At 34.4% G+C, this 14535-nt stretch overlaps 1 protein-coding gene across 1 annotated transcript; it reads left to right on the top strand.

Moving 5' to 3' along the window:
- Window positions 1–3875: 3875 nt before the first annotated feature.
- On the top strand, window positions 3876–9780 carry LOC132638342 (ankyrin repeat-containing protein At5g02620-like). The gene is made up of 3 exons (XM_060355266.1): window positions 3876–4438; window positions 7721–8136; window positions 8671–9780. The coding sequence occupies exons 1-3, from the start codon at window positions 3985–3987 to the stop codon at window positions 9622–9624; spliced, it is 1824 nt and encodes a 607-aa protein (XP_060211249.1). The 5' UTR covers window positions 3876–3984; the 3' UTR covers window positions 9625–9780.
- Window positions 9781–14535: the final 4755 nt, after the last annotated feature.

Below are 14535 nucleotides of genomic sequence, written 5' to 3'. Positions count from 1 at the left end.
ATTTTTACAAACGAAATACAACAGTAAAAATCTAAAAATCAGCTACATATGGTAAATATGAAAAAGTAGCTATAATATGTAAGAAAATCTCAAAATATTAGTCCGTAATATTTACACAAATTAATATGTTTTGAATTTAGGACATGATTCAAATTTTTATGGGATCTAAATCCAGTAAAACTTGAATGTCTACAATATTTAATAATTAACTATTTTTTAATGTAGTGACCAATTGAGTAATGATTTAAATTATGTCGCCAACTTTACTTGACGAAAATATTAATAAGAAAATTAGTTAAGACTTTGTCTTGATAATCCGTCGGTAAAATTATAGCTACAAGGCTATTACTATGGAGTATTATTTAAGCAATGAATCTGTGGGTATCTGTTAACAGAAGGAGGAGGAAATAGAGAGAGAAGAAGAAAAGCTATTTTTTGTCCTTGAAAGAGAAAATGACTACTCACCTATGGATGGAATGGATTAATGGACTTGGGCTACTGAAACTAGTTGTTCTGATAAGAAATGAAATGAGCAGCCCAATACCTATGATGGTCTATTTTTTTATTTTTTTTTAAAAAGGACAAAAATGTATAGATTTTGTACATTTATACTTAAATATTTTATATACTATACATATAATACATATAAATCCTTGTTTTCTTCTGAGCTGAGGGTCTTTCGGAAACAACCTCCTTGCCTTTCAAGGTGGGGTAAGGTCTGCATACACTTTACCCTCCCCAGACCCCACATTATGAGATTCAACTGGGTATGTTGTTGTTATTCATATAATACATAGAATATACATACCAGTGTATAGATTTGTATTTTTGAACTACTGCCAGTAATTAAGTTTGACCGACGGTACATTTATGTAAGTTTCCGATAAGAAATGAAATGAGCAGCACAAATTTAGATGTAAATTTAGCCACAGGAATTGCATCAGTACTCAGTTTTTACCATACTATTCAAGCTATGTTCAATTTTTTCATATTGTACAATTGTATCCAATTTGGGGATAAAAGTCTGCTCCTTCGCTGCTTGTTCGACTCCTACTTCTCCTCCTCCTTCAAAGGCGATGCTCAATATTAGTTAACAAAGATTCTACGATACTAATTGTAATGTGGGGTACCAGCATATGTATTGCTCTTTAAACTCTAAAGGACCGGTTTGGCCATGAGAATTTTTCATATCACTTTATTTGAAAATCAGTGTTTGGTCCTGAAAATTCTAAATACAATTTGAAGTTGTATTTGGAATTTGAAAAACACCTAAAAACCTGTTTTCACTTTCAGTATATTCAAACAACCAAATATTCTTTGCAAAAATTATAACCAAACACAATTCCATCTTCAATTCTAATTTCAAAATTTCAAATAAAGTGAAATATATTTGGTTTTCATGGTCAAACACCTATTAAGTGTTTTAGTTATTGTATTGTAAATTTTCATTTAATTAGGGTAATTTTGAATTGAAATTTAATAGATTAAATTGAGGCACCATGGATGAAATAGATGAGATACCATGAGTGAGATGTAATGGATGAATAAATTAATTTCAGACTGAAAGAGAATAAATTAAATTGAAGTATATGTAATGGAGGCACCACAAGTGAAATGAAAATGGAGTTAACATGAGTGAAAAGAACGAATAAATTATCAAAGTCTAGCATAGGAGTCTGAAGTTTGAGACTGTCAAGCCAAATTTCCGAAAAAATGTTTATACAATAGTATGAAACTACCAAGCTAGACTTTAAACAAAAATATATGAAGTTTGCTTGCACATGCCTAATTTGAGACATAAGTTTATAACTTTATATACAGATTTTTTCAACTTCAATCTTGTAGGTTTGAGATGATTTTGGAATGACTGGACTTATAGAAATTTATGTACTTCGGATTATGGCTTAAATAGTTCTGCTCAAAGGAAAAATTACATGGTGTAACTAACTTATACCCTACATTTAGCATACATAACTATGTTTTGAAATAATTACAAACCGTAGCTACTATTTTACTTTCGTAGCAAAATCCCAATTCCTTCTATTTTGTTTCTGTCCCACTTTCATCAGAACCCTCTCCTCCCTTTCCCTCCACCACTTCCTCTTCAACCGGTGCCTCCGCCTCTTCCTCTCTACATTTTGTAAATTGACTTCACTTCATTTTTCAGATCTGGCTATGTCCGATGGATTGCTGGAGATGACCAATGATTTTAAGATCTGGTCGTGCTCCCTTTCCCCTGCCCGGCAAAACTTCGTCATCTCCGACAGATCTGGTCGTGCTCCCTCTCACGAACGAACGAACACAAGGAATACAGCCGCCTGACAATGAAAGTGTAGCTACGAACTGTGAATAGCTAAACTATAGCTATTAGCTTTGGAACCGTAGTGCATTTTGAAATTTGCTCTTCCTCAAATCAGCTATTTGAGCTAATTTAGCAGTTGTTTTAACGGGCTTGATGGGCTTTCTATTTTTCATATCCAATAGTCATGGATTCACCAAAAGTTTTTTTTTTAAAAAGTACCTGATCGTACGAAATTATGTGTCAGTCATTGCTAGTCTGATTGTTTGGCGTCTCAAAGATTTGGGTGGAATAAAACAAAACTAACGGACGACCTTCGAGTCACCAAAAGTAAATACTAGTAGGAGTACTGTATTAAAATAATGAACAAATGTTGATGCAAGAGGTGAGGTCACATATATAGATGGTCGGCCACTTCTAGATTGACATTGATGTCTCCATATGTGAATTATGAGGCATTTTCCAAGTAACACGATTATAAAATAACTAACAAAATCACAACATATATACTTAATTTTGACTAAAGGTTCTTTCATTTGACAATTATACCCGAGTATCCTTCCCCAACTTATTCGAGGACCTTTGTAAAAAGAAATATCAAACCATGTAAGCATTGTAAAATAAATGATAAAGCCATCATTAGTGTGTGCATATCAACTCTTCTCAGAAGCACATGTTTTAACAGTTGTTATTACTTAGATTTGTTCGTTGACTCAAGACTTGAGTCAAGTCCATCTCAACTTGGGTTGGGTCCAATTGAACTTTATTGGTGTAATCAAACTCTAGGCAAACCTCAATCATATTTTTAACATTTGTATCCACGCATGGATCTACATAGCCATTCATGAAATTAAATTCATAATAAACTGTCATCTTAAGAGATATAATAAGAAACAACAATTTAAATTGAGGGTTGAATTTGAATACGATTGAATTATATAAAGAGTTTAAGCTATAAATTAAGCCTCAATGCAGCTAAATTACACAAATCAACAGCTAGTCGAGTAGAGTTGATCAAGCCTTAATTTTGACTTAGCTAGTCGAGCTCTAATTAAATTTTGATTGTGTAGATTAATTGGTTAATGAGCTGAACTTAGACTGAAAGTGAATCAAATTAAACTTTTTTCAAAACAAGCTAATCTGAGCCTGTCTCTTTCGATTTAACTGAGTTGAGTCGAGTTAAAATACAAATAAGCTAGAATCCCGTGCTGGCTCTGGTAAGCGACATGCATGGCCAAGTAATTAGGGGCGGCGGAAATGTGTCAGTTATGGATTCAGACGAACTCAATAACTTTTGTTTGGACCTTATATTCATATTAAAAAAATCATTAAATATGTATAAATATTTGATTGCGAACTTAATAACTGCGACGACTATGATTTCGGTGACAAGTTCAAAATCCGTAACTCTAAATTCTGGCTCCACCCATGCTTGTAACTACACTCCCGACCAACCCATACAAAATTATTTTCAGTCTTGACTTTCACCATTTTGCAAGAAGAAATACCCGCCACATATATACCCTATATTTAATAAGAAATGAAACAAAAAAAGAACACGTACGTTTGGGAATCCCTTAGGAATTTTCTTGGTTGCTGCAGCTGTGGAAAACAAAATACTTAAGTTTTCATAAATAGTCAGGCTCCCATGACAATAAACACTTTTAATTAGAATTGGAAAAAAAATGGACAGGCGGCTAAATGAAACAGTTTTCAGGGGAGATGTTCAAGCCATTGAAAAACTCATTGAAGAAGATGTAAACATAGTAAAACAAACCATTGAAGGATCATTACACACAATATTGCACCTAGCAGCTAGACTTGGCCATGTTGAATTGGCCATGGTGATCATGAAGTTGTTCCCGGAGATGTCGTCGGCCGAGAACCGGGATTTGGAGACTCCTTTGCATGAAGCATGCAGAGAAGGGAGGCTTGAAATTGTGAGACTGTTACTTGAGAATGATCCTTGGGTTGCTTACAAGACCAATATGTGGGATAAGAGTGTGCTTTATGTAGCATGTGAGAGAGGGAGGATTGACGTGGTTAAACATTTGTTAAATAATGTGCAGATGCTGTTGATGCTTGAAGTTGATATGTCCACTACTTCACTTCATGCTGCAGCTTCATCCGGCCATACAGGTAAAATTAAACTTCATTTTTTGTTTCCTTATTTTATATAGGTGGTGTCAGACATACCTCAACTGATCCACCGACTATCTACTATCTCTCCCTGGCATAAATATTTGGTCATTCTAACTTAGATGATAAGAAGAAATCACTTAATTTTTTTTTTTTATTGAAATTATATTTGATACCAAGTAATTTTCGTTATAAAATATATCACTCTTTATTTATTAAGCTCTAAACAACCTGATCATAACTTCGTTTTTTGGTACTTTCAAACTGATGATAACTGGTACTATACTATACAATGCAAAGAAATGTAGAGAATTTGCTTCAACTAAGGAATAAATAGTCTTGAAACAGTAGGAACGGGAACTTGTTTTGGTTGTCGAGGTTGTTTGGTACGCGGACAGAATTATCCCGGTATTATAATCCCAGGATTATAATCTTGAGATAAATTTATCCCATATAAAAGGTTGTATAAAATAATTCGTTTGGTACACGGTATTAGCTGGGATGTCCCAACACTAACTGTGGGATTAATTTTGTATCATGTTTGGTAGAAGATATAAATTTATCCTGGGATAAATTTATACCTTGTACCAAACAAAGTATAAAGTGCATCCCAAACTAAAAGATCGGATATCCCATCTTATCCCATTAATACTGGGATTATTTTATCCCATCTCGTAGATGAGATAAATTAGTCCCAAGAGATAGGATATATTAGTTCCAAGATTATAATCCTGGGATAATTTTGTCTATGTACCAAATGACCACTGTCAAGGTAAATGGGATTGAGTGGGATATCCCACTTTAAGTATAGGCTTCATTTTATACTTTGTTTGATAGAAGGTATGAATTTATCCCGGAATAAATTTATACCTTCTACCAAACATGATACAAAATTAATCGCGAAGTTAGTACTGAGATATCCCACCTTATACTGTGAACCAAACGATTAAGAGCACCAAAGCAGCTAGTGGCAATTCATGATCACTTGAATTGCTTACAGTATATTTTACTACTAATTTAATTTAAAAGTAAATACGTGTTATATTTACCTGCTTAATTTATTTCCTTCTAGTATAGTTTACTACTAATTTAATTTAAGAGTAAATACATGTTATATTTACCTGCTTAATTTATTTCCTTCTTAACGGTGTCACCCTAAACGGTGGAAGAAAAAGCACTATGCTATGGATAAGGTTTAAGGCCGTGATTGGTTAATTTCCTCACCTATGTGTGCAAGTTGGGGTGGGCTCACAATTGAGCCAACCCGGATATATCGTCCCTACTTAATTACTTCATTAACTATTCTCATAATATCGTAGTTAAGCATAAAATTGTGCTAAAATTAGAATAAACAACATGGTGAAATTAAACTTAATGAGAATGGGGTGCCTTTCAATCAAAGGCTTGTTGGATGGCTAGGTCGTATTCACACGAGCAAAGTCTACCTCTGGACCAAGTCCTCATTTCTGGATTCATTAAGGACAAGTGTCCAATCGTAATCCTCCTCTGCTTTTTTCTTTGGAAATTTGCGCTTTTAGTCTCTAAAATATTGATAAATTTCAATTAAATCTTTATGATATTCGGATAACCACATATAACTTTTCAATTAATAGCATTGTGCACTTTTGATTCTTTTACTTGTGCATCTTCACAAATTAATGAATTATTAACTGTTAAATCATTTAATTACCCATATATTATGTTACAAAATTGTATTGCTAATCCTTACTTAAGGATAATAAAGTTTTGCATAAATCTAAATATAACATTTTTCTTATGTAAAGGGACCAAAACAAATATTTTTAGCTATCGAAGGTTAAATATGCTTAATAAAATATCAGAATGATCAAAATTAGGATTTATCTATTATTGAGGGATCAACAATGCAACTATTTTTCTTATTATTTTTACAGTAAGGTCATTAAAATGGAGTAAGTTATATACATTGTCAGCGTAAAATAATTTTTTACAGTATCAGGTCACTCAAATGATATCTACAAGTAAGCATGACCTTAATATGTGAGATTTGTAATCTTGAAATAAATATATAATTTAAACTTTAAAATGTCATTCACTATTTCTGAGAAGAAAAATGCTCTCTCCAATTTCATTATAAAGTCACCTTTATATTTGTTTATGTGCCTTTACTTCTTGCGAAACTATTTTACAAAGGAATTCACCAACCAGTCGAAATAGGAGTAGTAATAAGGGATAAAGCATAGAACCACATTTAAACTATTATGAAATTGTCAATTACACACCTAAATTATATATGCGTGGATCCTATAACGCCTAAAACTTTTTTTTTCCGTAGTAAAATCCTACCGGAACGTTTTCTTTTTAAGGAAGTTTCATCCATAAATTTGCTTTCATCCATAAATTTCTGAGTGAAGGGCAAATTTATGAGAGTAAAAAGTGGTACTCCTTCCGTTTCAATATGTTTGTCTTACTTTTCTTTTTAGGCAGTTTAAAAAAAATGTCTCTTTCATTTTTTGACAACTCTTTAATTTTAACTTTTCACATGATATGCTTGAGACCACAGATTAGAGACATTTTGGTATATTCTACATATCGTTAGTTTAAAATCACAAGATTCAAAAGACTTCTTTACTTGCTTAAGCTCCGTCCCAAGTCAAAACCTGACATACAAACTGAAACGGAGGGAGTAGTAGTATGTTGACTATTAGTGGGAGTTAATTGGTTTGTAAAAAGAATAAGTAATTTCTAAAACTGTGACAGTGGTGTATAATACGAATTTCCAGTTATTTGTTAGCAACAGGACAAAATAACTACGTTGAAATGTGAACCAATGAGGACTACTAGATATTGAAACCTCGCAATGGTCATAAATAAAACTATATAACGGCTATATGACAAATGTTCTCGCGACTATATGAAGTATGAACATGACTTTGATTAAAGATCATCAGAAAATTAAAATCATGTTTAAGAAGTCTATCGAAAATCCCTTTAAGACAATATGCTATATGTCTTGGCATGATTCAATTAAATGTCATTAGAACATCTTTGTCAATGAACATATCCCGGGTCAGGTTGACTAATCTAACTCCCCGCAAAGAGTGGAGAGATCCTATATCCATTCACATATAATATAATCTTAGCGATCTAGGTATTGATTACTGTAATGACATGACGGTGAAAATTAAGAAAACTTTGAAAGGATGGAAGCCATTTTTCTCTTTTTGCTAAAATATTTGCTAAAACAGTTTTATTCCTATCAAACGCATGATATCTCATTCTTATCTATCTTCAAATTTGCAGAAGTAGCGAAGGAATTGGTTAAAGTGCGACCTGATTTTGCTTCGAAGAATGACTTGAATGGGTGCAGTCCGTTACATAAAGCTTGCAGCAAAGGCCACTTAGATATAACAAGAGAACTGCTAAAACTGGACATGGATCTTTCTGCCTTACAAGATAATGAAGATAGAACTCCACTTCATTGGGCAGTCATTAAAGGAAGAGTGAACATTGTCGCTGAGATACTCTCAGTAAGTCTTGAATCTTCTGAAATGATTACCAAACATGGAGAGACTGTTCTACATTTGGCTGTCAAGAATAACCACTTTGAAGTGCTTAAGTTCTTGATGGAGAGTCTTAACGTTTCAAATCTCATGAACGTTCAAGATACTGATGGAAACACCATTCTCCATTTGGCTACTGTTAGGAAACTCACGTCGGTAAGTTTTCTTTTTCACTTTTATGTATTTCACTTCTAGGTTTATATATACTCTCCTTTTGTACTCTCGCAGTCCCTTTTTATGCGAAAGCCTTTGGTTGAGCATACTGAGTTTAAGAATGAAAAAAATTAAACAATATTGACATTTCATCTTCGTGGTCTAAAATATATCATAGACATTAATGTGATTATAAAATCATGTTATAAGGATAAAATGAGAATGTTCAAAATTATTTTGGCTGAGGAGTTTTTATTTTTAATGAAAATTATCAAAATCAGTGGAAAATATAAAGTCAAGTTTTAAGATGTAATGTGTGAAAATCATAAGCATGAGTATAAATCTCTAGAGAGTGACAGTGTAAAGAAAAAATTACACTATTAATCACTTTAATTAATTTAATAACTATTCATAATTAAAAGAAATTAGTTTCCTGGAGCCAACAAACCTTTCCTTTGAAAATCTGAGTTGCACAAAAAATATACTTGTAGATAAAAACTCAAAACTAATTGTTCTCTTCTATATACTTCTCTTCAGATGGTTATTTATCTACTTAAGCTTGGGGTAGAAGTAAATGCTTTGAATCAGAAAGGATATACAGCATTAGATGTAGTTGAAGCAGATGCAAGTAACTCTGGTGCTCTTGCAATTATCCCAGCATTACAAAAAGCTGGTGCCAAAAGATGTGACCAATTACCACCAAGTTTTCAAGACATCCAACAAGTTGTCTCACCAAATTTGGGATCATGGCCAAGAAAAATTATTACTACTTCTAGTACTTTTCAATCTCCATCCTCATCTCAACATTCTTATTATCATCATCAAAGGAAACACAACAACAATAATTATCGCGCTGCTAGGAGAAAGAAAATCGAGCTCCAAAGTGAAGGTTTAAGAAATGCAAGAAAAACCATAACAGTTGTTGCAGTACTAATAGCAACCGTCACATTTGCTGCTGGAGTTAATCCTCCTGGTGGATTTAATCAAGGAAGTGGAAAAGCTGTTTTGGGTGAAAAAACGGCCTTTAAGGTGTTCTTGGTATGTAACATTGTGGCTCTTTTCCTTTCCCTTGGAATTGTTAATGTTCTTGTTAGTGTTATTCCATTCAAGAGAAGATCCATGATGAAACTAATGGTGGCAACACATAAAGTAATGTGGATTTCTACTTTTTTTATGGCATCAGCTTATATAGCTGCAATATGGTCAATATTGCCACAAGGAAAAGGGGCTCATTGGGTACTAATTGAGGTTGTGGTTATAGGGGGAGGGTGCACTATGGCTGTGTTTCTCAGTTTGGGAATTTTGTTGGTTAGACAATGGAAAAGGAAGACTGAATGGAGAAAAAGAAGAGATGATAAGAAGATGAATGAGGAAAGTCCTAAGAGTAATATTAGTAGAGTTGAAGAAATGAAAGTTGCGAAGAAAGATAGTCATGAGGGTAGCAGTAACTCAGATGTTGACAGCTCAGATCAAGGTTATCATTTGTATTAATTAATCAATTACCTACATTGATAGATTTGTATTAGTCTTCTTGTTCAGAATAATTAATAAAAGCCATATATATATACACGACAGTATAATCAGTTGACAGATGCTATTAATTTATTTTGTTGATATTTCCGTTAATAGAGATTTCTATTCTTTGTTTATCTTGAGATCATATGCATTTTTCTATTTTATGATGAAGTATCTTTTTAACTAAACCGACTCTACCGTTGGTTATATATTTTTACTTTTTGAGCAAAAAATAATGTATATTAAGTTGATGGAGTATCTCGTAAAATATATTTTACGCTAAATTGTGCGAAAATAAATGAGGGACGTCCGTCGGTTTCTTGTAAAAATAGTTTTAATAATAAAAAAGGGTAAACCGACCGACTACGTCAGTTTCTACTCGATTTTCTTGACCGACTCAGTCGCTCGGCTTTTTTTAGTCGTTGTTTGGCCCGACTTTTAGTAGTGAGGCTTTTTGATTTGCGGAAGACCTATGGATAATCACAGAGATGAAGGCTTCTTGATATATGTATTTCTCTTCTTCCTATGATTGATCTTCTAATTGGGGGTGCCTTCTCTCCAATTTTGAATGACTCTAGAAAGTTAAGTAAATCATCTACTTATAGCTATAGAGAGTAGGCACTTCAATTACATTTGAACTCAATTGCTTTCAAATAGTTTCATGTGAGTCATCGAATCTATCATTAAAGCTATGTGATGAATCTTCAAATCAAATTCTGGGGAGAATGTATTTTGACTGCTGGGTACTTGACCAATAGAACCCCATCTTCAATTTTGAATGGGAAAACCAAAGTTGTATTTAATTGGCCAAGACATATCATTTTGAACACTTAACGACTTTTGAGTCGTCCTTACATTGACTTGGCACACTTATGCATGTGACGTGATTTTATCGATTCTGATTTGACTTGTTGTGTCATGTATTTTACACATATGGACCTTGGACTAATGGAATGGATTTGTCATTTAAAATCCAACTAGATGGACTAGCCTGCTAGAGTTAGACATTTTGATTAAATCCATATATGTTGGAATTAAATAATAAATTCAATTATATTAGTTCATATAGGCCAATTCGCACGAATGCCACTATTTTGGGGTGCTCTTTAATTTTTGCCTCTTAAATTGCTACTCTTTAATTTTTTCCCTTCGTCACTTTAAGTAACAAAAAAGTGACCGAAAATATCCCTAACATCGAAAAAAAAAAAAAAATCGAATCTATGACCTAATTTCGCAAGGAAAAGTTTATAGAATCTATGTCTTTTCTGGCAAAGTAACATAAAAACTATGCCTTGTCCAATATAATTCCGTAGAAATTAAGTTATTTGCGGAACTTATGCCAGACAAGGCCTGTTTCTATGTAACTTTACCAGAAAAGGCAAAGTTTCTAACTTTGTCGGATAAAGCACTTTTCCTTGCGAAATTAGTTACTACACAACTTTTGCCGGATAACTTAATTTCTACAGAACTATGCCGGACAAGTTATAGTTTATTGTTGAGAATTGTCCCGCACAATTGGTTGCTAATAACCTTGAATTTTATTATTTCAAGGTAAGGACTAGCTTCGATCTTATAATTCTTACCCTTAATTTTCTCTTTGCACTCACACTCTAGCAACTCTCTTTGTTTCTCTCTACTATTTCTCACTAGCTCTCACACTTCTCACTTCTTACTTTCTTGCTTGCTTACAACTCAAATGACCACCTCTATTTATAGGTGGTGGTGGAAAGATCTAGTAAGATATATTTACAACTTTCTCTAGAATATTCCTAACCATCTTTTTCTAGAGTTATTATTTGAATTCTCTAGAATTACTTGAACATTCTAGAGAAGAGACCAATCAAGAATAAAGTTGAAGATGATTTATTTTAACACTCCTCCTCACTACCAACTTTATTATCTCTTTCAACCATTCCAAGTGTTTCCCGAAATCTTATAAACTTTATATTGCCCAGGCTCTTTGTGAATATGTTCGTTACTTGCTCGTCTGTCTTGACTTGCTTCATTTCAATTTCAACCAGAAGAGCTTTTTCTCGAAGAAAATGATGATGTACTTCCACGTGCTTCATCTTGGCGTGAAATACAGGTTTCTCGGCCAAACGTATAGCTAATAAGTTGTATAATATTGTGGCATGGTATGTTCCAATGGTTGATGCAAGTCTTTCATGAGTTGGTTTAGCAATGTGATCTCTTGTGCTGCTATTGTTCCTGCTCAATATTCTGCTTATGTTATTTAAAGTGAAACAGTTGGTTGTCTTTTGCTACACAATGATATTGTAGCTGATCCAAGATTGAAGACATATCCGGTACTTGATCGTCGAGTGTTATGGTCACCAACATAAACCACATCACAATATCTAATAATTTTGAAAGGATCTTCTTTCATGTAGAATTGTCCATCATCAATAGTTCATTTTACATACCTTAATATCCTTCTGATTTCTTTCAAGTGAGGCTTCTTTGGTTTCTGCATAAATCTGCTGGCTAGTCCAACTGCGAAGAAAATATTTGATCTAGTCAATGTTAAATAGATGGGACTTCTGACAAGTTGACGATACATTGTGTCATCCTCCAGGTATTTTCCTTCATGGGAACATAGTTTTAAGTTCGGCTCCATTGGTGTAGGAGATGGCTTGCAACCCGTCATTCTATATTTCTGGAGTGGATCATTTGCGTACTTCTGTTGTCCGAGGAATAATTCATCCTTAGTCTTTTCAACCTCAAGGCGAAGGAAGTGTTTTTGTTCACCTAACTCCTTCATTTGAAATCGCACCATCAAGTTTCGTTTACTTCAATAAATCTCATCAAAGTCGTCTCCTGTGATAATTAATCGTCAACATAGACTAAAGTGATGGCTAGCCTTCCTTCACGAGCTTTTATGAATAAGCTTGAATCTGCTGGTGCCACTTGATAGCCACTTTGGATTAGGAACTCATTGTTTTTTGTACCATGCTCGGGGGGCTTGCTTCAGACCATATAGAGTCTTCCTCAGTTTGCACACATAATCAGGAATGTCTTTATTCGCGAAGCGATGTGGCTGATCTATGTATATCTCGCGATCCAACTCTGTGTGAAGGAAAGCTGCCAAAACTAGTAACACACAAACTGTAGTAATTTTTGGCAGGGGCTAAATGTCTTGTCGTATCAGAGCCGTACGGGCTACTAATCGGGCCTTATACTGCTCGATAGATCCATCAAGATGTGTTTTCAACTTATAAACCCACTTACATGATATGGGTTCAACGTCCTTGGGTGTTTCTACTAAATCCCAAGTCTGGTTTAGTCTTAAGGCCGAAATCTCCTCCTGCATGCCTTTCTCCATTCACTACTCTTCGAAGCTTCTTCAAAGGTGGTAGGCTAGTTGACCTTGTCAACCTCAGCTAGTGCTGCATTTATATACTTACTATTTGGGCATTTCAGTCATGTGGACATTCTTAATTGAGGCTGCGTAGCTTCTTGGACTTTTTCTTGCAACTCTTCTGGTTTTAATGGACTCCAGTTTACCATGGGCTTTTATTTTCTCCTTTTGAAGACATATCTTCTATATGTGATTTTTTTCACCTACCTTTTGTTGTGATTCTGCCTTACTTTCTTGTCCTTCTTCTTCAAGCTTGTGTTGTAGCTGTTGCTCTATTTCTCTTGAATCTAGTAATGTGACTTCTTCGGACCACATGATGATGCTACGTAAAATACCACATTTCTTGACACATATGTCCGATTTATGGTAAGGTCACAACATCTCCGTCCTTTTCTTTATTCGTTGTGAGCAACAAAGATGCAGCGGACAATTTTTTTTATCAAACTTGCTGCGGAGATGATCCGGCACAAACACATAACAAACACAACCGAATAATCAAAAATGACTTACAGTAGGTGTCACTGTCTTGAGTTTCCCGAAAATCGAGTTCCAAAGTGAAGGTTTAAGAAATGCAAGAAGAACCATAACAGTTGTTGCAATGCTATAGCAACTGTCACATTTTCTACTGGGGTTAATACTCCTGGTGGATTTAATCAAGAAAGTGGAAAATCACTTTTGGGTCAAAAAGCGGCGTTTAAGGTGTTCTTAGTATGTAACATTGTGGCTCTTTTCCTTTCCCTTGGAATTGTTAATGTTCTTGTTAGTGTTATTCCATTCAAGAAAAGGTCCATGATGAAATTAATGGTGACAAATGTCACGACCCAATTCCACAAAGTCCCGCAGGCACCTACCTATCCCACCTCGGTAGGCGAACCCTTAACCCAACATTCACAAACATAGTATAAATAGAGGAAAAAGATTAAAGTAACGTAAGTCTAACATAGAATATATAATAAATGCGGAAGTATATAAAAAACCACCCCAGTATCTGGTTTGGCCATACAAGAGCATCTAACTAAAATCTATAAGTCTGGAAGTAGTAATAATACATCAATAGTCTCAATAATGTGTCAGAATAGCAAAGTAAGACATAATGAAAGAAGAGCCTTCGGGTAGCGAAGAGTCCACATGCTCACCCCAACAAGACTCTAATCATGTCACGACCCAATTCATGAGTCGTGGTGATAACTACACTATCCCCCCGAGTAGGCAAACCACATTCCCAATAACAAGGTAAATAAGCGCAAAATAAAAGAAGAAGAAGTTATCAAGTCGTAAATATTTATCATCACTAGAAATGTCACGACATCCCCAAAATCTGGCCAAAAGGTAAAAAAGCGCTAAACATAGTCCGGAATACAAGTTTGAAAATACCCGAAGGCTACATATTGTCTGTCGAATGCAAAAGTAGAAATAAATAAAGAAGGTACTTCAAGGGCCACGGATGACCAAGTAGCTCACCCTGAATGACTGAAAGATGTCACCCTCGCATTTTAGCCACGGGCGTAGAACTGGAGCCTGGATCGTAC

The sequence above is a fragment of the Lycium barbarum genome, chromosome 4, assembly GCF_019175385.1.
Source record: "Lycium barbarum isolate Lr01 chromosome 4, ASM1917538v2, whole genome shotgun sequence".
Taxonomy (NCBI): domain Eukaryota; kingdom Viridiplantae; phylum Streptophyta; class Magnoliopsida; order Solanales; family Solanaceae; genus Lycium; species Lycium barbarum.
Note: the sequence above shows the minus strand (reverse complement) of the source record. Positions and strands in the feature narration are given on the sequence as shown.

Coding starts and splice junctions, on each gene's coding strand:
- LOC132638342 (XM_060355266.1), top strand. CDS start 3,985: ATGGACAGGCGGCTAAATGAAACAGTTTTCAGGGGAGATGTTCAAGCC. Junction 4,439..7,720: donor AGCTTCATCCGGCCATACAG/GTAAAATTAAAC, acceptor TCAAATTTGCAG/AAGTAGCGAAGGAATTGGTT. Junction 8,137..8,670: donor CTGTTAGGAAACTCACGTCG/GTAAGTTTTCTT, acceptor ACTTCTCTTCAG/ATGGTTATTTATCTACTTAA.